Source organism: Agelaius tricolor, unplaced genomic scaffold (assembly GCF_023055355.1).
Source record: "Agelaius tricolor isolate 1412-34295 unplaced genomic scaffold, bAgeTri1.0.p SCAF_13, whole genome shotgun sequence".
Taxonomy (NCBI): domain Eukaryota; kingdom Metazoa; phylum Chordata; class Aves; order Passeriformes; family Icteridae; genus Agelaius; species Agelaius tricolor.
The window spans coordinates 21215640-21238895 of NW_027269273.1; the positions used below are offsets into that span (position 1 = coordinate 21215640).

Consider the following 23256-nt stretch of genomic DNA (forward strand, 5'->3'; position numbering starts at 1 on the left):
CAGTTTCTAATGCAGAAGTGTTTTATGCTGATTTAAGAAAGCCTCAGAACTACTGAAGAGTTCTGACCTGTAGTAGGCAAACCTATTTCATTTATAATACATAAAAGATAAGGATTTCCTTTTGCAGAAACTGCTGAGTATGCAGCTGAGAATAGAATACTAGCTGACTAAGGTGTTGTTCAAAGACAAACTTAAACTTTTAAAAGTAGTTTAATTAGAGATTAAAATTATTAGGCTGTAATGAAAAGCATAGTTATCATCCTGAACGAAAATATTTTTAAAATTATATGAAATTAAGACAATTTCCCTCATGACAAATCCTTGAGATTCTGAAGCACAATTTCTCTTTTACTCATTAGTTTATCATATCTTTGGTCAGTAAATCTGTTGCTAGCAATTGAGCAAATTGTCAAATACAAAGATTAGCCTGAGACACAGTCAGTGAAATTGAAAAGTGGATAGAGAATGGCTAATACAATAAATCTGGCAGATATTCCAGATATTAAGATAATACCTTTTAGTATTTTCTGTCTGGTAAGTACTGGATTTAATCGAGAATAACATCACTTGATACTATTAGTTGTTTTCAATAAATTGGAAAACACCTTCATGTTTAAGAATAAGTTTTAACCATTAGGGATTAAGGTGAACATTATGGGTAAAAGCACAGTTTTGCAGCAAAGCACGATGGAGAAAGCTGACACCAGCTAGCAATCAGAATCAGCAGGCCAGAGAAAGAGACACCTTGGGTACCTGTGTGTCCTCAGCAAACCACAAACTTGTAAAATGCACAAATTTATTCTTAACTAGTGTATCTTTGTAAAATTTCCCCACTTTAATAATTTCCACAGAAGTAACTTCTTGTTGGGATTTCACTGCATATGCAAGGAACAAAATGCTCACAACACATTCAAGTTTACAGTAAGTGCTAGAGAAAAATGACACTGCAATTGCAATCCATTAGGGATTTTTTTGCCAGTTTCTAATTTGTTGCCAGAATTTGTCATTAACTCATGTTTTGTATTAATACCAAAATACAGTTACACTCCAAATACACTGGAGCAATTTGTTAAAAACTGCACTTTGGGACATTTGTCCAATCTAAGGTTGAATAACTGACATTTCCCAACTTTAACCTCTGAAACACAGAAGCAAAACAAGTTTAATTCAGCATAAATCTATATGCAAAATTCAAAAATGGCCTGACATTGTCTGAAATATAAACTTTCTTTGGCACCAAGGAAGTTTTTGTTTGCTAGGAAGTTGTTTTTCTGAGGTTAAACCTTGGTCAGCATTTTAGTCACCCCTGATGGTGGTTCAGGATAATCAGCTACTTAAGATTGATGGTTTGAACATCAATCTTAAGCAGCAAAGATCTAACATGGCCCTCCTGAGTTTTTATGTATCAAGATGTTGATATTCCACATATATATGATCTATAACACATGTATGTATATACTATACACACGACACATATATACACACACAATGTATAAATAAATATATATATATATATATATATAGTGCAACTATGAGGGCCAAAAATCTTTTGCAGCTATTCTTGTCAGTTAAGGTACAAGCACAATCATCAGGATTCAACAACCAAGAACTGGGTATGCCAAAACTAAAATATAGTCTGACACAATAATTGTGCTTTTACTATTTCCTACATTTAATAGTGCAAAAAAAACCCCGTCAGTAGTTTACTATTTAAAATATTCCTAACTCTAAAAATATTTTTGTTTGCAACTAGAAAATGCAGTAGCTGTTTTGCAAAAACATGAGGTAAAATACTGAGGCCAAATTATAATGTTAATACTGTTTTTGTGGAACTGAATTATAAAATCAGCATTTGTTTATACAACTGCAAGAAAAAAAGCTTTAAAAGATCTTTTGCCAGGCATATTGGCAGCAGATATGAAGCAAAGATAGTTAGTCCATTTGGAGCTCAAGCTGTACAGAAGTCAATGTGTGCTAGTAATTCTCTATGCTGGCTCGTTGGATATAGCACTTTACATCTGGGACACTCGAGAAAACTTTCATCAAGGCAGCTGGAATGTTTCAGGGGAGGACTTCTGTCATATGTGGTCAGCTTCTTGTCAAATACAGCTGGCAAATCTTCTTGTGATTCCATATGTCCAGATTCCCGGAGTTTCTGGAAAAGGAGGAGCTTCACTGTAAGACTGGGACATGCATGCACTGATCAAGCACTGTAGGAAAATATATTAAAGGCTTGATGGCACACAAGCCTTGGTGTGTTACAGCACTAAGGACTGTGCCCTGTTCACCAGCAACAAGTGTGAGTGGAAGCACATTGCATCTTTGTCATGGTGCAACAGACAAAGCTGGTGACACACTGATACAGAGTACAGAGTGTTCCCTGCTCAGCACCCTGCCTGTTCTGGAGCTGCTGCTGCAGTGCTCCTGCTCCGTGCTTGCTGCAGAGCAAAGCAGCGCCTGCCTGGCTTGCACAGGGCTCTGCAGCTTGGGGAACAGACATAAGGGATGCAGGGACACTTACTCAGGGTTTGAAACAAGATCCCAAAGCAAGAAGATGTATGTTTTTGCAAAATCCCTGACTGAATTCACCTGTGAGTTGAATATTCAGTACATACCAGGGGTTCCAGACGGGTGATTTTCTCCTTGGCCTTGCGCAGCTCCTTGAGAACGTGGTTTAACTCAAGCTTCAGGTTGTGGCGATCAAGCTTCCCATTCTCTAAGTCTGTGGTACATATCTGGATCTGGCAGCCCAACAAAGTGAAAACTTAAAGTCAAAGTTAGTATGAATTGGGAGGAATGTTTCCCATTTATGTATTTAAAGCCAGATGTGTTTGCTCTGCAATAACATCTTAAAATGGGATTAAAAGGAAAATTTAAATGAAAAATTAAAAATTGCTGTTGCTTTTATTACAGTGAAATTCACATGTGCCCAATTATTAAAATCTCCCTTAGAAGAGATACAGTTTAAAGTTATTTTGATTGGAGGGTATTTCAATTTCAAATAAAGAAAATATAAAATATAGCAATGCAATTATTTCTATATCAAAAATATATTGCTAAATTTAATTAGGTGATTAGTTTTAGGATGCTTCCTATGCCTTATCTGAGGCTTCACCTGTTCAATAAGTGATTGTGGAGAAAACATTATCAGATTTGATCATACCCTCTTGTCAGTACAAGGTTACAGATTTTCCTCCTGACATGTCAAAATTTTTGAAAGCATCAAGAGATTATCTACAATTGAATATTCATGTCTAGCATTACTTTATTTTGATATACTAATCATTCTTAAATGTGAAGTTAGTCTAGAAAGACTCTGTGCCTAACACATTAAATATCAGCATTTTAGCACATAATTGTGTACCTGTTGTTCCAACAAAGCTATTCTTGTGTGTTCTGCCTCCTGTCTGAGCAATGATTTACGAAGAAGCTGCACCTACAAGGCAGATGAGCACTTGTAACAAACAACATCCATATACAATAGCTAATAAGCTTAAAAAGAATTAATTTATAATGAGATGGAAGCAAACACTTACATTCCAGTGCAAACAGCAAATGTGTGCCTGTTATGCAAGAACCAAACTCAATTCAAATCACTACTTCCCCAAGGAAAACCCTAGTGAAAAATTATTATTGCACTGAGAAGGGGGAATACAGGATGATGTTATTGTTAGAAAAAGAAACAAAAAAATGGAAGCCTGGTGATTGCCAGGATGCTGATAAAAATATACTCACAAAACCTATGTCTGCACTAACATGACATGATGTTAATAAAACAAACAATGCGATTTTCTTTAAAATAGGAGAACAAGTTTAAGAGAAAGTACTATATTATAATGATTAAGTAAATACATACATTAAAATATCCTCTGCTTTCAGCATGTATCAACTTTTATGATAATGCTGTTGTTCAGCTTCAAAAAATAAAATAAAATAAAATAAAATAAAATAAAATAAAATAAACATATTTTAATCATTATTGAGCAGTGAGAACCAGTCTGTCTTTAGAGAGCTTAAGTGTTGTTCTGTTTTTGGCCTACTTTGGTGTCTAGTAAATTTTATTCTCGTATTTCAAATATCAGTTGTATTTTAGCTGCCAGGTGACAGCAAATATTAGTGGTATTCCATATTTAGGAGCACATGATAAAATGATTTTTTAGCTTTCTTGTTCTCATTTACTATTAGTCTTAAGGATAAACTATATTAGAACCAATTCAGTATTTTCTCCTTCTCTTTTGTGTCCCTTAAGACTAGGGAAATAAATTAAGAAAGAAGTTTCATGTTTAAACAATTCAGTTTTAACCACAAGGAATGAGTCTAGATCTATGTGAAGAACAGTTACCATAGAGAGAGATGGTCCATTCTGATTAACTATGAATTTTTATCTTTCTTGATTCTTTGCTAATGATCTCAAACCACCAAATCCATCCACATACCTGACATAAAAGATCTTCAGACTTTTCTTTTTCTTCTCTGAGCTGTTCTTTGAGAGTTTCATTTTCCTGTTTTAGTCTTTGTGCTTTCTCTTTCATTTTATTTTCATTTTCTTGAGTCTTCATTTCAGCAAGCTGTTGTGACTGCAGTAAGGCATTTAAACTCATCATTTCCCCTTGTGTTTCTTGATATGTCTTTTTAAGTTCATTAAGTTCAGATCTCAGCTGAGTTATGGTGCGTCTTTCAGTCTCAGGATCTCTCTTAGCAGTTAGGAACAGCTGGTCACAGAATTCTTGTTTTTCCTCTTGTAGATGACCTTAATGAGTTAGAAATAATTGAGTTAGTAATGTGAAAAAAAACCCACTTAAAAATCAGAGCACTAAATATCTGATTTTAAGGCTTATTAACATTATTATCAGCATTTTAAAGCTTATTAATAGAAATTGACATAGTAGGCTATTGCACAGCTCAGATTAGAACCAAACTTTGGTTGAAACAGCTTTCACTATTTATAATACATTAAGTCTCCTTACCAATACACTTACTGTATATTGTAAAAAACACAGTTCTTCTAAGTCCTCATGCATTATACTGATACATGGGAATCTGGCCCAAAGACACTGGATTCCTACTTCTATTTTTAGGCTCTTTAGCCAAGCTGCTGGCATTACTCCCTCCCCAGAGATACCCTTGGGGATGGGATAGATTCTACTTCAACCTTTTTTGACCAAAGCCAGACCTTCCACTGCCTTTTGCAGACCATCTTTTAGTATGCCATAATTTACTTCTAAAGAGTCAATAGAAAGGAATAGGACAGTTCTTTTGATTAATAAATGCTTGCTTCCTGGGTAGCAACTATTACTTAAACCAGGGTTAGAAAATTTCTGCTTGAAAACCCAAGAAAAGCTTATTAAGTAGGAAAAAATTAAGAGGCAGACTGCAAAAATTAAGGAGCAATACAAAATATATGTAGAAGCAGAATGAGGAAAGCAGAATTTCATGGGCTTTGCTGATTTTTGGCACTGTAAGTTTTGTGACTTTGGTAATTTTCCTATTGAAGACTTACCCTAATTATTCAAAGTGTAATTTACTAGGGAGAGTTTCCTGCTTGAATGTTCTCCCTTCCCTCAGCTATGAACTAAGCCCTATCTTCTCATTAGCAAAACTCCTTTATAGGGCAGTGACATCCTCAGAGAAAGCCCCAGTTTTTCCACAGAAAAAGTTTTCATATATATACTTCCAACTTGTATAGCTAGGTTCTTAGAAACTTGGATTTCTGCTACTGCCTAGCTGCTCGAAGAGAACTTTCTTATACCCTGACTTTAAGTCTTCTGGTTGCTCTTGTGGCAAAGCTTTGACTGCAGTAACTCTGTGGAACATTTTCTGGTGAGCTGAGTCTGCCTCCCTCTAAAAATACTGTTTATAGATTTCTGAACAGCACCAAAACAAGTTTGTGATGATATTTCAGTGTTTCCCAGAAAGAGTCAAGCAGCAATACAGAAACCAAGCCACTGCCCATGAATTACTAATGGTAAGTCTGTGGGTATGCTCTTACTCCACACAATGTTTGTTCTGTTTAGTGAATTTACCTTGCAGGTCAGTTACAGAATGTATGAAATTAATAATTTGGTAACAAGAAAAGCAAGTCAATGCCTTCTGTTCTTCTGCTTAATATGTTTTTAATTTTATTAATTCTGAGAGGGTGTGCCTTATTGAGGAACTGCACAGCAAGGAAGTGAGCTGGAGGTGGCCAGGTCTTTATTGTGAAACACTGCTTTGGAGAGGTGCCAAAACCTGTCACAGGTTTTCTTGCCCTGTAACAATTGTTCAGCTGAGTAAAGAACATGGCAATCTTGAGTCATTTTTATAATATTTATTTTGAAAAAAGTAAATTTAAAAAAATCTGATCCACACCTAGCTAATAAATCCTTAATGCTTCCATTATGTCTATTGAAAGTGTACTTTGAAGGATGGGAGATGTACATCTATTTGCCTCAACACTTTCCACAAATAGAGAGGTTGCTAATAGAGTGTCAAGGCTGTTAAAACCATCTTTGAAGTGGATAAGAACAGGAAGTACTCTTGGTCAAGTAACATAGATAGATAACAGGAAGCAGAGGAATATTATTTAACCAAGTTTTACCATTAAGAAGCCAAAGCGTTGAGAACAAAGTCTTGATTTTAAGTGTGCTAGAATTTGTTTTCAGAAAATTTAATTCCATAGATAATTATAGTTTGGGTCACTTGTGGGAGTAAAAATGAAGTTGATACCTTCTGAATTTGTTTTAGATTCTTGCTGGCTAACTATTTCTGCCTTCTGTTCAAGTTCAAAGATCCTTCCAAGCAGGCCCCTGACATATGCTTCCCGTTGCTGGTCATACAGTAGCCACTGCTGATTTTTCTCAAGAGCCTTCATAAAAAGAAATATAAGAACAACAAAAAAAGTCTCTGGTAATTAATCAGCTTTTAAAAGTATTTGTTTTATGTCTTCAAAATATTAGAAGTTATTAAAGATAAGCTAGATAAGTCTGCTGCAAATTGTAGTCATCTATACAAAAAATAAATCCATCTTCATTTGGAAAGTTAATTCAGGATGCTGAGCATAAGTTAAAATTGCAGCAATGGGAAAATTACTTAAAGAACAAAGGCTTTCATGAGTCATGCCTAGATTATGAAGAATTAACTTTTCAATCTCAAATATAAAATAAAATATAAAATAACAGACCTTGAAAATGGAATAAAATAAAACTGTATCATTGCAATTTAATTTGTAAGAACAAGGACATGGATTTTTTAGCTGCTTGGCTCATTGACTTATTCAGTTTGGAAGGGACCTCAGGAGGTTTCTAATCCAACCACATGCTATCCCAAGCAGTGTCTGGTTCCTAGAGGCTTCTGAGCTGTCAGCAACCACTTTGTTCTGATGTTCTAAGCAAGGTCTTTCAAAGATGATAGAAATCTTAATTTTTTCTTTTGCAAGTTTTTTAGTTTTTAAATTTAAATTATTGCCTTCTCACAAAATCATTTTAGGGGTTATATTTTAGAGAGAAACATACCCTCTGAGGTCCCATACTACCCAAAAATGTACATGATGATAATTTACATTCTTCTGCATCTCCATACAGATGGTTGAAATTTACAGGAAACTTACATCTTTCAATTGTCTTTCCATTTCAGTGCTGTTTGTTGCAGCTTCCTGCGGACAAAGAACAACTTGTTAGTGTTGTTTAAAACAGATGGCTGAAACAGCAAAGCTACTCCTGTACAGCTATTAATCTCACATAAATAGCATAAGAATATTTTTAAAATTAAATCAGATGCATTTAAAAATTAAAACAGATGTGCCTTTTGTGTTTAAAGATCTTTATAGTTGGTTGCTGGTTTTTTTTGAAGGATCCAAGTTATGTAGAAAGCCATTTCAGATATTTAAAATAGACTCTTCTACAAAATATGGGATAAAGATTTACATGGAATTTATTCCATAAGTCTGCAATTTATAGTTACATTAAAACATTTCCTACAGAAACCATAATGTATTTTCTGCTGAACTGCTGTCTTGGAAGTCCTGAAGGGTGTTCTGCAAAGAGGTTTTGAAAAATGAAGATATTTAAGGGTATTATTTAAGTACACAAGAAGAAGTAAATGGTTTTTTTCTATTTTTGTATCCTCATACATTTGATAATGACCCAGACATACAGGAGGAGTTGGGGAAAGCCAGAGACCTTGATGCTTGGGATAACAGGAAGACTGTGAACATCTGGGAAATCCTGCAGGCCTGTCTGCAGGCACAAGGACAAAGAGCCTGATTTTCTGAGCTTGATCCCAGTACAGTGAGTATGACTTATGTATGAGTAGGAGACTTCTTGAGATCCATCTAAAACTGGAGAGCAGTTACAGTCATGTTTCTCCCACTCTGACATGTAACTGTTCTGCAGGATACAAAGTGGTTGTGAAATTGTGTAGGTATATGTCAGAGGGAACTTTAGTGAGGAAAAAAAATGTACATTACTACCCAACTCCAAACTACATTTTTTCCAACATTTTTCTATGGATCTTGGAACATGATTTAAAACAGAAATTATAGCTGAAAAATACAGAACTTTGAATGTTACTATTAAACTTAAACACTTCCTAATAAAAATAGGACTTAGAGACACTGAACTTGTTTCTATGAACATCAGAGTCCTGCGTCAGTAAAAACTTGCTCAAAATTCTGCCATAAAACTGTTGTTTCCATTTCAGAGCTAGTATGCCACCTAGCAGTTTCAAGCAGCATTGCTAGACTTGTTTTCAAGTTCTCCAAGACATCCAGTAAACATCACTGTCCTCTGTATATAAATCAGTTAAAATTTTAAAAGAAAACTATGGTTTTAAAGTAATACATATTTTGGTGGTTTATTGACAAAAATATCATGAAAACCTGTTGACTTAATACACATTTTAATACCTCTAATGAAGTTCAAAATGTCTTAAAATTTAAAATAAATGCATTGCATTTAAAGTGATATTTCTCAATAAACTGCATTATTGGAAGTACTATATATATATGTGTTACCATTCAAAAGTAGTAGATGAAGATATTCTGTTATGGATTTGGCTACAGCAGAATTTCTAGAAATTGCTCAACTCCCGTGTGGAGTGGAGGGAACCAGCACCATCTGCAGGTCAAAAGCTGGAAAAGAAAGACTTATAGCCGCCTATTTTTAGGCACCTGTACTAAACAACTTCCCTGTGCCCTTCATAGAGTTACTACTGCATTTTCCAAAGAACCTTAGAGTGGGGCAGGAGTGGAAAAACAACTGTAGAATCCTAAATGGACTTGTAAACCCTGCCAAGGGCTGGCACCATACCTACTGACCACTTCACACGAGAGGAGAAACTCAACATTGCTGTCCTACCGTGTGCCACATTGAAGAATTTACCATGTGATGCCACAGAAAGTAAAGACAATTAGTTTTAACAACTGAGACACAAATGAGGATTCATAAGAGCAGAGAGAAGAAAGATATTCTCATGACTGAAGCTGAATTAGGTGAGGAGCTTAGTTTGTTCTTTATTAGTGCCCCATATTTCTTATCACTGCTGCCTTCTCACTCTGTCTAATCACTGAGCACACAAATCTGAGAAGGGCACAGTGCCTGCCTAAGCAGCAGTGGATCATCCCAGCAGTATCACAGGTCACACTACCTGTGTGTGACCTTGAACACAGCAGGAGAGAACTCCCTCCCCAGCTGTGCTGCCTGAAGTGTGCTCTCTGACTGTTCCTCATTTGGAGTTCCATCTGGGTACCATCTCTCTTCATACAAGAATATTTCAGCATGCAACACAGCTTGTAAGAAAATTAAAAAACATCCTATTTTATAGCAGGTATTGGTGCTTAGTGGGCACAAAACCCAATTTGCAATTGCAATATTTCTTCAGTGCTTACCTGGGATGCCTGAGAAGTACTACTGGCTTCGTTCTCAAGATCAGAGCATTTTGCCATGACTGCAGATAAATTACACTTTAACCTGTTAATTTCTTCTGATAGAGAACAAAGTAACTGTTCTCTTCTTTCTGCTTCCTTTGTTTTTTCTTCTAGTTGATTTTGTAGTAAAGACACTTCACTAGTCTTGGTTTTGGACCTAAGATTGTCTTTCAGGTTTTGGATTTCTCTGTCCTTCTCTCCAAGAAGATGGTTGTATTTTTCTTTTTCTTTCTCAAGCAAAAGTATTTTCTAAATGAAACAGAATAAAAAAGAGTAAGTGTTAGTCTATGCATCAAATGCATTAGCAAGTACTTTGAGATTATCTGAGCAGCAGGGTCTAGTGGAAGGTGTGAGAACTAGGTGATCTTTAAGGTCTCTTCCTACCCATCCCATTCTATGACCTTATGATTCTATGATAAGAATATCTCACTTTCAAAGCTCTCTCTTAGCCTTTAATTAACTGAGAAAACTTTTAACTCAAAGAAGACAATACTGTAGTGATCATCTGAAATATATCAAGTGATAGTAAAACCAGTCTGAAATAGACAAAACAAGGAGAGAATGCAAAGAACCAAGTTTCACAGGCTTGGTATGTACTCAGTTTTGAATAAAGATCACTACAGTATATGACCCTAAAACAAAAGCAGTTCAAGAACTCCGAAACACTTCCAGCAAAAAGGTTGGTGCTACCTTTCTTAGTATATTTCTTAGCATATTTGGTTGCTTTTGGGAAGCAGCAGAGCCTTCTTGCAAACTACATGACAGTGAGTTACAGAAGAGTTATAATAAAGCATTCGGGAGAAGGATCCTGTTTTCCATGTTATCTGGCCCTGTAGTTTGTGTTTTAGTAGGTATTTTCAACATGCACTCTTTTTCCAGTAGGCCTCCAGCACAGGTATTCATTACAGACAATTATTACTGCATTTAAGATGCCATGGGGCTCTGCATGAGCTTCAGATGTGATAGCATTTAATTCTGCTGAGAAAGGCTGATGTTGAAATCCTGCATGTTGACAGAAAGTCATTAGAAAGAAAAACTGAAAGCAAGTGATTTTGAGAGAGCCTCAACTAGGGAGTGGTTGAACACCACTGCTCACTAAAATTAAAATAATGACACCAAAGAGTATCCAGTGTATCTAACATGATGGTGATTTTGCACCTGTTTTTCCTAGTTTATAGGAAACCAGTATTAAGTAACCAACACTGAGCCAACAGACACCAAAAATACACTAAGGAATCTAGCCAGAACTGTGCATGAGCTGCCCAGCCATAGCTCATCCTTGACTTAGGACTACTCAACTGACGTTGTGGCACAGACCCATGACAAGCCCTTTCGTTAAAAAGAGTGGCCTAGAAATACTAGTATGCCTAGTCCATATGAGTTGTATCCTTTTCTAGAGTCCATCTAAAGTTTCCCTGTCCTTCTGGGAATCCTGACAGGCTGTGACTAGGTCACCTGTAAGTCTTGAACTTCTCTCTCTGCAACCACAGGTTTGCCTCGAGTGGAACAGTCATATAGACATACAGTTGCTTTGATACCTTGCAGTGTCTTAGTTTCTGCTCTTTAGCTGCAATGGAAGAATAATGTAACGACCCAATTTACCTATAGCTGAGTGGGAGCTTGGCAATTCAGTTCAAACACTCTGCACTTTTTGGCATGTTCTTAATCAAATGTTTTCAAACGTTAAGCTCTTTGCAGGAAGTGCTTAAAAGACTTCTCTGAGACATGTTCTATTGGACACACGAGGACAGGTCTTAATGGACTAACTGGCACCTCTGGCCTCAAATCTTTGCATTTACCAGCCTTGTCAGATGAGTGTGATTTTATTAGCTCAGCTGTCATTGAAAAATATCTGAGAAAGAAAGTGCGAAACAAAAAGTTTGTCTGAACTGACTCTACTAAACCAGTTGTGACATCAGAAGTTTTGAGAGGAAAGGTGGGGCTCCTGCTGCCGAGTGCCGTACCCGTGGGACACGGCCCGCGCTGGCTCGGGGAGAGCCCGGCTCACCTGCAGGAGCTCGCTCCTCTCCGGCTCCGTCATCCTGCCTTTGCCTGTGGCCACCGCCTCCATGGAGTTCCGCGGGGCAGCGCCCTCCCGCTTCCCCTTCTCGAGCCCACCGTCAGCTCTGGAGCTGCCCAGCTTCAGGCCCCTCTTGGCAATAATTCGCTCTATGGCGGTCTTGGCGTCCATCTCTAGGCGCCTGTACAAACCGAACGAGGCGCTGCGGAACAGCGATCCCTTCTAGCGGGTAGGACAAGGCTCCCGACAGCTGGAGGCGAACGCAGGCGGCGCGGGCCTTCCCGGCTCCCGCGGGGCTCAGAGGGGCCGCGAGTCACGGTGCGGGGGCACGGCCCGGTGCGGGGGCACGGCTCGGCGGCAGCTCCGTCCGGCCCCGGCCCGTGCCGCTTCCGGGAGTTTGAATCCCGCGGCTCCGGGCCGTCACTTCCGGGGTTTCCGGATGGTGCCCGCGGGCGGTGGCGGCACGGGCGGTGTCCCCTCGTGTCGCCGCCTCCTCGTGTCACCGCCCAGGCGGTGCCGTCCCTACCCGGGGCCCCCAGGCGCGGCGGTGCTGGGCCAGGAGCCGCGGGCTGCCGGAGGGTGGAGGGGGGCGCCGTGGGGCTCGGGTGGAGCCCGCAGGGCCCGCTCAGTGGTGTCTCTTACATGTCTGTGTCCTCGTTCCTCCCTGAACATGTGGGGTTTTTCTTCTCCATCTACCCCAAATCTAATAATTTTAGAAATTACAAAGTAAGCTAGGTCTCGTGTGACCGTGTAAAACCTAGGCTGAACCGCGCTCACTTGTGACTCCTTTTGCTGCCTCTTGCTGACTTCCCCTCTCCTCTCTCCTTGGGGACACGCGTGGCAGTGGCAGAGGGAACCTCTCGGGTTTTTACCTCTGTTCACAGCTGAGAAAAACTAAGGCTGAGCACGGGGGAGCTCAAAGCTCCTGTGCTTGTCATGTAAATGTTACCTAGGTCATGTTACCGCAGTGTTTGTGCACGTGTTTAAGACAAAACATTCATATGCCTCCAAACTGTACAGAGAGTCTTGTCACTTTTAATTTCTTTTTTGCACGCATTTCCTTAATACTTTTAAATTTTTAGTTACGGATACGTATTTCAATAATTCTACTATAAATCTACTATATCCAGGATGTTCCATGAGGAAGCCGCAGTGTTGTTCCAGAATACAACAGGAGGGGGAGGACTCGCACTGTTTTTGGGATCATCGCCAGTTTCTGACTAGGCTGGCGCGGAGACAAGCCAAAGGCATTTGCGAAGAATGAAGTTCTAAAAATTTGGGGGGCAAATATAAGCCATTGTGGAATTTCATACCTTGGTATACGGAGAGGCAGATGCGGTTTACATCGAGTTCTAGAGTCGTGCTTAATGTTCATGCTGCTTAACAGTTATTCTAGCCTTGGTTTCTGACGAGAGATTTATCACGCAGTTTAAGAATAAAAGCAGCAACAAGAAAGTTTTTGCAGGATTAAACAGGATCCCGTTACGGGATTTCACTAGCGAGAGCTCTTTCTGTGCAGCACGACAGAACCTGGTGTCAATTTACAGGACTGGTTTTTTCCCAGAGCTTTGAGCAGCTAGCCCGTCATAGATCCACCCATAGACCTCCTTTGCTGTAAACCAGTAATTCCCTGCCTCCTCTTCCTGCTAGCATTTCAGTCCAGAAGTTAAGGACTGTGAAACTGAAGATTTAATTCCTTCGGTAGTGATCAGCATTTAGGGAAGAGGGAAACAATGCTTCGAGTGATTGTGGAATCTGCTACCAATATCCCTAAAACCAAGTTTGGGAAACCAGATCCTATCGTTTCTGTTATTTTTAAAGGTAAGCACAACTGTCATAAATGTAGCCAGGGAAGAAGTTTTGTAAAAGCTAGTGCCCTTTGTAAGTATCTGAAAATCTGGGAAATCATGTTTTCCTGGAATTACATCTGATGTAATTTTAGGGGAGACTTTTTAATTAGAGACAGGAGTTACCTGAATGAAGTTTGAACTGGGTGGAGCACATTGATCTGTTCTGAGCAGCTGTGCTTCTGTTTCAGGATCCACATTTTACAAGCTTTTTCAAAGGATTAGCCTGTTGCTGTAAAAACAATTCTAATTCTGTGAATGAACCTACTTTTAATTCTGATATTGAAGATTACCTTGTTTTCCATCTGAAAAATCATTCCTGTCTTGATTACTTTGAACAGGCACTGCTCACTGTCACATACATACAATAAAAATGTGATTTATTGTTCTTACAAGTAGTATACTGAAAAACAGTAGTACTGTTTTGGAAGGTATTTGATTTTGTTTTAGTTTGGTTTGGGGTTTTTCTGGTTGTTGGTGGTTTTTGTTGGTTTGGTTATTTTTCACAAAGAGAATTGCACATCAAAATTTTGCCTGTTGAGATTATCTAATTACAAGATTTTGAAAGGAAACTGTATTTTTCCAATTTCACTGCTCATCAGTTATATATAGGAAAAGGAGAAGACTGTGATAAAGCATTTATATGTAAAGTTAAGTATGTTTTAGATATACTTTACCTGTTGCCAACATTACCTCACTTGGCTAGACTAGAGGAACTTGATTTCTAGTATTGATTTATTTTTAAGGTGCCAAAACCTTTAAGCAAATTTGGGTCATGTAATACATCAAACCAAACTGTGACAAACAGGCATCTTATCTCCCAGCGACCTGGTTTCCTAACTCTGCACTGAAATCCAAATGGTATTTTAAAGTGTGAAAAATCCTTGCAGGAGTTTGTCACCTTTAGAAACCAAATCTGAAATCAGGACAGCTGTAGGCTGAAAAAGGACAAGGCACTGCACATACAGAATCTTAACTTTCAAAGTAACAAGTTTGCAGATGCATTTATTTCAGCATCAGAAATATGTGAAATCATTCCATTTCCTTTAAGTTTCCTCCTTTTTTTTCTAGGTTTGTCCTTCTTTTTAACCACCCTGAGTTAAAACAAGTGGCAGAGCCTGTCTCAGTAGCTTTTGGAACTTCATAATACTTAAAATATGATTTTACTTGCCCTGAAAAAAGTGAATATACTGTCATTTCTCTGGTTTGTTTCACATTCTGCTACTTCTTAAGTATCCATTTTCTCTTTCCAGTTCCTTGTCTCTCTTTGCTTTCCTGCCAGTTTTGCCTTTCTGTGTTGCCTCTGTTCCTTCAGTTTTCAGACTCCAGAGCTGGTTTATACCTTCCCTTCTTTATGCTTAAGTGTCTGTTTATTCCCCTCCTTGTAAACTTTTCTTCTGTGTGCTCTAATGGAGTTCACTTCTACCTAGTAAATAGAAGTTATAGGTTTTTTTTCTTTATTGCTTGATTTTCTTTTTTAGTCCTTCAGTTATCCAAACACAGGAATTGGCCAACAGACATTAAAGGAATGAATTCATATTTATGCTTTATGTACTAGAACTGGGATTTTTAATGTTCCCAAATATGCTTAACCAGTGCCAGCTTCATAATTATGACAGGTTTTTAGTGGGATATTTATTTTCTCATTATCCTGCCACTTCTGTTTATGTGATTTTACTACATACCAACAGTCTGATTTTTTGCTTCCTGTCCAGAGTGATTCAAGTGGGACAGAAAATACCAGGCTTTTACCAGCTTTTAAGCAGCTCTGATTTAATTTGCAAGTGGAGTGCCTGCTACCAAGTGCAAGGACAGAGTCATATCTGAAATATGTTTGACTTCTAGCTGTTGATGTTTATAGATGTTTTTTATATACACTGCTGGTTTCCCCCTCACCCTGTTGGTGTGTAGAGATAGGAAACCAATCTTATTTTGGGAAGAATATGTCAAAGGGCATTAATCTTTAACTTTAGTCCCTACCCAGTGTAAATCCTAGGGGACATAAAAAGCACATTTGGGAATGCATATTCTAGACTGGGAAAAACTTAAGCATTTGCAGGACTATGACCATGGTCCTGCAGGACATTTTAATGTTCTTGTTTGACTCTGGAGTATTCTTGGTGAAGTCTTAGTGAGCAGCACTCATTTGACAGAAGATTGCTGTGGAAGTTGGCATTTCATTAGAACAGTATTTGGTCAAATTTGGATTTACAGGGCCTTTGTTGATGTCAGGTTCAGTAAATTTAATCCTCCCATGGAAACACAGTCTTTCAGTCTCAGACCTTTACAGACATGCTGTGAAGAAAAACTCATGATCCTGCAACTGTTAGTATGAAAGGACTACAAATGTTTTATATGTTAAGACATGTAAGTCAATATGGTTTCATCTATGAATAGAATAGATTTAATCCAATTTTTTAAACTAAGCTGGCTACAGAATAGGCAGTTAATATAATTGTTACAGTGATATATATTAGCTGCATATTAGGAGGAAATAGGCAGCTGTTTTAGTTCTAATATAGCAGAGGAGTTTTTTGCAAGCATTTCCCTTTTTTTTTTTTAACACATTTATGTCCAGTCCAATGGGATGGAACTTTTATTTACTTTAAGAAAAGCTCACAGTTCAAAGAGAACTACACCCTGAGAGTAAACGAATATTGCTCTCTGGAACTGGGTGCTGCTCTTGCAGAATTCTGTGTTTTTCACTCAACATGAGACAATTCATTGGTCAAATTACCATGAAAAACTGTTGCAATTTGCTAAACTGGCACTAAATTATAATGATTAAATCAGTGTAATCATTTTGGTTTGTTAGATTCTTGTCTCACTGTGTAAAAATGAATTCAATTGCTTGTATGTGCAGTCAATGCTAGGATATTTAGTGCTTTGATAATTTATTTTGGCTGCCTCATTCCACTTTATGCAGTAAAAACTGAGGTGAAATGGCATTGAATTTGATTAATCCAACTTGATTCCATTTGTGCTTAATCTAAGAGCTTTTCAACAGGCCTGCAGGACTGCAGTATTTCAAAACTATTTTAGTTTATATTTCAGTGTATGGAAGAAAACAATTTAATAGAAAATAGTTAAACTGTATCTAAATTTTCTGTTTTGCAGAGAGTTAAATTATCTAAATTTAATTTCAGGGTTTTGGAGGTCTGCCCATTTGATCCTGCAGTTGCTGCCATCATGCAACCTTAATTCTCCTTTGACAAAAGTTTTCTGGGATACTTAGTTAACTGAAATGTGATACTGTCTTAAATTTTAGACTTAGGACTGTTGTAAAAGATCATGTTGGCTTCTGCTATTCCCCATCTACTCATGTTGATTAAAATTGCTAGTTATAATAGAAAAAAAAATTAAGATGGAAACATTAAGTGTTTTGCTATACTGTAATATTTTTAATAATGAACAGTTATTGTTTAAACAACTCATCTTAATTTTTTTGGACACTGAGCAATTAAATTCTTATTACAGTCATTCCCACCCAAGAATATTAACTAGCATGTTATATTATAAGGTAGTATGGTGCCTCCATCAAGATAAAGTAAATAGTGATTTCTTCTGCAGTACCACAGTTAAAGTAGTTAGTTTTTAAAGAAACAAGTATAGACTGTTTTATCTGTATCCACTATAATTTCTTATTTCATGGTAGGGTCAAACAAAAAATGGTGACTGGCCCTATTGCACAATTTATCCTGATGTGGTTTAGTCTTGGTTGCTATAGCTGCAATCATTACCAGCAGAGGAGAACAGCCTGAGGAGCTGAAACTTTTGTGAGCTCCTGGAATAACAGCAATCCACCTCACCCGGCGTGGCAACGGGGGTTTTTGATTGGAAGAAGAAAGAGCTTTGCCAAGAGCTTAAAAACAAATATCACCACTACCCAGTGCATTAAAATACCGATAAAAGTGTCATAAAAAGGAAGTCAGTAAAGAGACGGGAATATATGCAAAGTATTTCCTTGAGGAATGGGAGTGTTGTACTCTGACTAAAATTACAACTAAAACACAAAGTAAGCTGTGCTCCCCAGTGTTTTTTCATCCAGCTTTCACACAGATGCACAACAGAAAAAGGGTTTTTTTTTCTCCGTGTAATCTAGAATATGCACATTAGTGGAAAAATAAATCTTACTTTTGTGAAAATGGATAATTCAGAGTGGAAAATTTAGCGCCTTGTTAAGAGTTGTTCTGACTGTTGCTCGAACCAGGACTCACAGTTAAATTTTAGCGTAGGTAGGGATCATAGGACTTTTATCCATTAGTTCCATCAGGATCAGGTCTGTAATTTGCAATCCTTTTTACAAACAGCTGTAACTGTTCCTTTTTTTTCACTGGCAGTGAAAACATCTTTTCATCTCCCATCTTCTAGGGGAACTTGGAATATCAGTGCCCAACCCCAGTTATTCTGGGTTACCCAGTTTTGAAAATGCTTTGTCTCTATTAGATAGCATAAAGTTGAATTTCTCTCACTAGTTTGGTAATTAGTGCTTTGTTCTGCAAAATGTCAGGCCACAGTATGGTATGTTATGAAAGCACTTTGTCCTACAATGTGAGTCAATATCCTGTATGAATTGTAGACAATTCCTGTTACATAAATGGGAGTCAGTTCTTGTAATTTGCAGCATGGGCTGATTTTTTCAGTACATCCCACTCTCATCCAATAAAAACAGCCACCACAATCAGCAAGCCTGACCAGTGGGTATATGAACTTGCCCATTTGGCATATCTTTACTCTTGTTTCCCAGGCTAAGTACAGTCATAACTTCAAATACCAAAAATGCACTTATCTTTACTGGAGTCTTTAAAGACGTGGAGTGTGTCTAAAGCTTGGACTTCTTGTGGTGGCTGAGCATTTTGGAGATCAGCAGCTGCTTTACACCCTGTACTTAAATAGGCTTGTTATCACTAATATATGCAAAAAGAGCTCTGTGTGTGTCTGTGCTCTTTTGTGCTTCTGAGTGTCAAAAGACTTGTCCTCCATTGGAGCTAGATATTGTAACTGAACAGGAAAAATAATGCCAGACTATGTTTAATTTGTACCACATCCCACAATCTCATGTTTGTAGCTTGCCCAAGTGCAAATTTTACCATGAAGTATAGAAAATTTGCAATTATTGTAATTTTTAGGTTAATTTTTAGGTAAGTTCAGTGAAGTCATACCTTCATAGCCTCTGGAAGCCCTTTTTTTCAGGAAGGATTGCATTTCCTCTTACATGCATGTATATTTCTTCTAATGTTTGCTCATTTAAACAAGACAGTGCTGACACTGTAAGCATATCTCCTTAAGATTTTTTTCCATGTGATTTTATTCCAGAGCTAAACATTCAAAAATATTTTGTAATTTAAATGTGGTAAATATGTAACACATTTTCTCTACTACTTTCAAAAGTAGTGCTTTACTGCTATCACTTAGACGTTACTGTTTGGTTTGATATCTCCAAGTCTTTTAGTCTGTCTTTTTTCATCATTATTGAAGGTGAAGCTAAGGGTCATAAAAGGTTGCAAAACCTAAATATTTATTTTGCTTTTTGGAAATACAACTAGCTGTGCTTAAACAAAACAATAAGAAGCCTCAACTACTAAAATTGCCCAGGGGACTTCTTGATTGTAAAACGTGCAACTTCTGGAAGAGGTAAAAACAATTGGAACATTTGGTTTTGAGTTCAAGCCTTCTTTAGAAAAATGAAAGGAAAAAACATTATAGTTTTGTAGTGCTTTAGCAAAAACAATTAATCACGCTTTGTTTGTATTTGCAGATGAAAAAAAGAAAACAAAGAAAATTGAAAATGAACTCAATCCTGTTTGGAATGAGGTAATTTTTTTTAAAAATAAATCCTTGGTCATTTCAAGACAATGCTTGCAAAGTTGCTAAGTCAGTTTCAACAGCTGAGCACGTTACTGGAAAGGGGATCTGGTGCAATGTGTTCTGTCAAGGTGATAGTAAATGCAGGTGAATGGATTCATCTTGTGCCATATATTACAACTCATTAGCAATGTGTTAATGTAAAATTAGATGGATAACTGATGAGTTTTGGCCTGGTTTTTTTCCCACTTTCTTTCCATCAAAATGATACTCAGCCATTGTTTAGCCACATGTATGGGAACATACTGGGATAATTTATTATGTACCAGGAAAAACCATAGAGAATTAAAAGGAATTATGTATTGAAAGTTCTCATGGTTTATTTGTAGGTCTAGTGTTATGTTGCATCTTCAGGGACATTTTTCTTGGGGAAAATGTTTTCTTGGCAGTGTTTTTTCACAATAATAAATGAAAGTTAAGGATTTTTCTTACATTTTGTAATTAGAATTATAAGAAAAGGGAACACACAAATGTTTGTTTAAATTCAATAGCAACTTAGTTCAGCCAATATTGGAGAGGATTAATATCAGGTATTATGAATGACAAGACAATATGTACGTTAATGTGAGGAAGTGGAACTGCAAAAGAAATGATGATTCACTATTAAACAATTTAATTTTGCTATTGTTGCTAGTAATTAGCAAATCAAATACATGCTATGAGCGTTTTTACTTTACTTTCACAAATGTAAGCTGGATTTGGTCTCTCGCTAAATGCATAATTTATTTCTGATTAATTTTGTTTTATCTGCTACTCTGCTGGTAATTTTTACATAAATTGTCATTATAATTTGGGTTTTGGTCCCTTTTTTTTTTTTTTTTTTTTTGTTCAGATTGTTGAATTTGACTTGAAAGGAATTCCTCTGGATAATTCATCTTCCCTAACAATTATTGTGAAGGATTTTGAAACAATTGGACAAAACAAGTATGTTCCTTCTTTCCCTCTCCCTACCCACTCCCACCCCAGTATTAAACACAACTTTCAATACTGAAGTACAGGGGGAAAATGGAACTGAGAGCTGCTGTTTGCTGTGCTCTCCCTTTTCTGTCGATGCCAAGTAGTGTTCTCTGTTGCTGTTCTGAAAGGAAGTATGATCATGTCATCTTTTCTTTTCTTCATGGCAGATTTCATGTCTTAGGCAAACATTTATGTTTACTCATAGTAGCCCAATTCCATTGTTAGCTTTTCTTTACTACTCTCTGCCTCCTCCCAACACATGGATTCTGGTTTTTACAATACTCTAACAGCTCTGTCATAAAATCAGTGTGAATCAAGCCAGTGCCTTCAGGTCTCTCATTCTTAAGATTCCTGCAGGTCAGTTAGGCAGGAATATATTGCATGTCTCTGACTTTAGGGAGATTTCGAAACTTGAGATAGGAAAGCTTATCAGTAATCAGAATTTTGTAACTGACTTTATAATGCATCAAAAAATAAAGAAAAGTGATTGTCTGAAGCACCTAAAATGTTTCACTCTGTACATGAGTTCAAAGTTAAGCAGTCATGTGGTTGGTTTTCTTCAAATTGTATTTTAAAATATCATCTAGACTCATATTTGTAACTCTTAACCCCCAGTTTGTGCAAATGCCTGGTTTTGGGTTTATGCACAGAAAGTTGTTCATACCAAAGCCAGAGTAATACCTTCAAAGTAATGCTCTTTGAAAATAGATCCTCAATCACATCCACACATTTGCAATGTGTGATGAGTTTGGAAGGGATATTGGCAGGGAAACAGGGTAAGGGGGTGAGAAGTGAGAAACACATGAGCAGGCATCCTGATTTTAACATGCTAATAGGAAATAGCATCTTGTAGTTCCTTTAAAGACACAAAGCTCTGTAACAACAGAAGAGATTTGGTATTTATGAACATTCACATTTAGATGCAAAAGTACATGAAAGGAGGAGGGAATGTGGAATAAGTTTCTCACCTACCAATTGCATGTATGCATAACCTGTATTCCTGTAGAACTAGTGATTGTATTTCCTGAGTTGGAGAGAGATTTAGGACTACCATATCAAAGATTTGCTACTTTTTCATGGTATCCTCTTTTAATACTTAAGAAAAAGTCAATAGTCAGATACATGTCTGAAGTGCTGCAGCATTTCAAAACAGTGCTCAGTGGAAGAGTGTGAAAATAACACTCCCATGGTTTGTCTGCATGCTAGTTCAGGATTGGGAAGGTGGAGCACAATGCCTATCTAAGGTCCTTACTGTGGAGAGCTACTCTGATGACAGTTAAGAAACCCAGTGTTTGCTTCTGACATTGACAAGTAGACCCATTAACTTGGGAGCTGTGTTAGGTGTCTAAGCTAGGTGGGATTTGAGTTGAAATCAACAGCCTTCCCTTTAGAGATTCATGTTTTTTTATATTTTATTTAATAATCTAGATTTAATTTGGATTTAGTTTTTGAGTGTAAAGAGCGTGTCTAGGGGCCTCTGTTGCCTGAGAACAAGCAATGAGAAGAACCTACACCATGTCTTTGGCTCTATTTTCTTTCCTCTGGAGGAAAATATGCAGTGGGGGTTGCTGATTGTTTGATTATTGATTCAAAGTAGTGACAACTTTTAATTAATCAGGAAAAGTTTTTCACCTGGCTCCCTGACATTGAAAATAATATGTTCTCAATGTTCTGCTACTGTCTGTCTATAGCCAGAGCAGAGCCCTGTGGTTCTCAGGCCAGCCTCCCTCTGTGGCTGCTCACTCACAGAGCTCCTGGCCAGAACACTCTGGTCCATGCTCTCTTAGTCCTGACTAGTTACAGAACCTGTGGAGCAACAGAGCAGAAGATTGCAGTATAAGACATGATTTTTTCCTGTTCCTAAAAGCTGATATAACTGTTCATCCAGTCTGTTTTTAAACATGCCTGGAGGAGGAGTACAGTGGATGTTATTCTGCTTTTGCACTGTGCCAAGGCACTGAACTCATTGCTTTGGCATGTTTCTGTAAATTAAGCCTGAAGGAACATTTGGATATTTTTCCATTTCTTTGTTTTCCAGGAGGGAAAATTTACTGCTTCATTTACAGGATCACTAAACTTTTGCAGATAGGTTAATGAGTGCTCTTCATGGAGAAAAGTCACAGTAATTGGAAAAGATAAATAAAGCAAACCACTGTATACAGACAGAACATCATAGGAATAAACCAGAGGACTCGTATGATTCATGCTTAGTTAGATTTTCTGGCATAAAGATGTTTGAAAAGAGAACACATCTGTTTTCTATTACATCTAATACTGTTAGTAGAAAGATTTCAAATTCTCAGAACACAAATCTTTCTGCAGTTAAAAAGTCCCAAAGACCTCACAGTAAAGTCAGTTGTCCCTGTGAAGTTAAGAGAATGAGCAGGGATTATGTGTTTGCCCATGTCCTTTGTGTAGTTGGTAACCTAGTGAGACAGGAAAAACAGATTGGGCACACCCTTTGCTCTAACAGAAAAATGCAGCTACAAATGAGCACTGCAGCAAATGACTTAGTCATTACTAAGGATTTCTCATCGTTAAATAATTTCTAGATTGTTTAAATCCTCCTACAGCTGTACCCTTTTGTGTGGATTCTTTTCCACATCAGTGTGACTGTACATAGTTGCAGGATTTCCTTGCTCCACTGTATGCAAGATCCAGACAGT

At 37.5% G+C, this 23256-nt stretch overlaps 2 protein-coding genes across 2 annotated transcripts in view; one reads left to right on the forward strand and one right to left on the reverse strand.

Moving 5' to 3' along the window:
* Nucleotides 1-1915: 1915 nt before the first annotated feature.
* On the reverse strand, nucleotides 1916-12175 carry CEP55 (centrosomal protein 55). Its single transcript, XM_071438363.1, has 8 exons — nucleotides 11910-12175; nucleotides 9863-10150; nucleotides 7586-7630; nucleotides 6706-6844; nucleotides 4437-4750; nucleotides 3365-3436; nucleotides 2616-2741; nucleotides 1916-2155 (listed from the first exon to the last, which is right to left on the reverse strand). Exons 1-8 carry the CDS (start codon nucleotides 12090-12092, stop codon nucleotides 1949-1951), a joined length of 1374 nt encoding a protein of 457 aa, XP_071294464.1. The 5' UTR covers nucleotides 12093-12175; the 3' UTR covers nucleotides 1916-1948.
* A 1398-nt stretch (nucleotides 12176-13573) lies between these two features.
* Nucleotides 13574-23256, forward strand: part of MYOF (myoferlin) — a 61146-nt gene continuing 51463 nt past the window's right edge. The window contains exons 1-3 of the mRNA XM_071439129.1: nucleotides 13574-13742; nucleotides 19527-19582; nucleotides 20466-20557. Coding sequence (XP_071295230.1) covers nucleotides 13655-13742; nucleotides 19527-19582; nucleotides 20466-20557 — 236 coding nt within the window. The 5' untranslated portion in view covers nucleotides 13574-13654. The remainder of the gene's footprint in view (nucleotides 13743-19526; nucleotides 19583-20465; nucleotides 20558-23256) is intronic.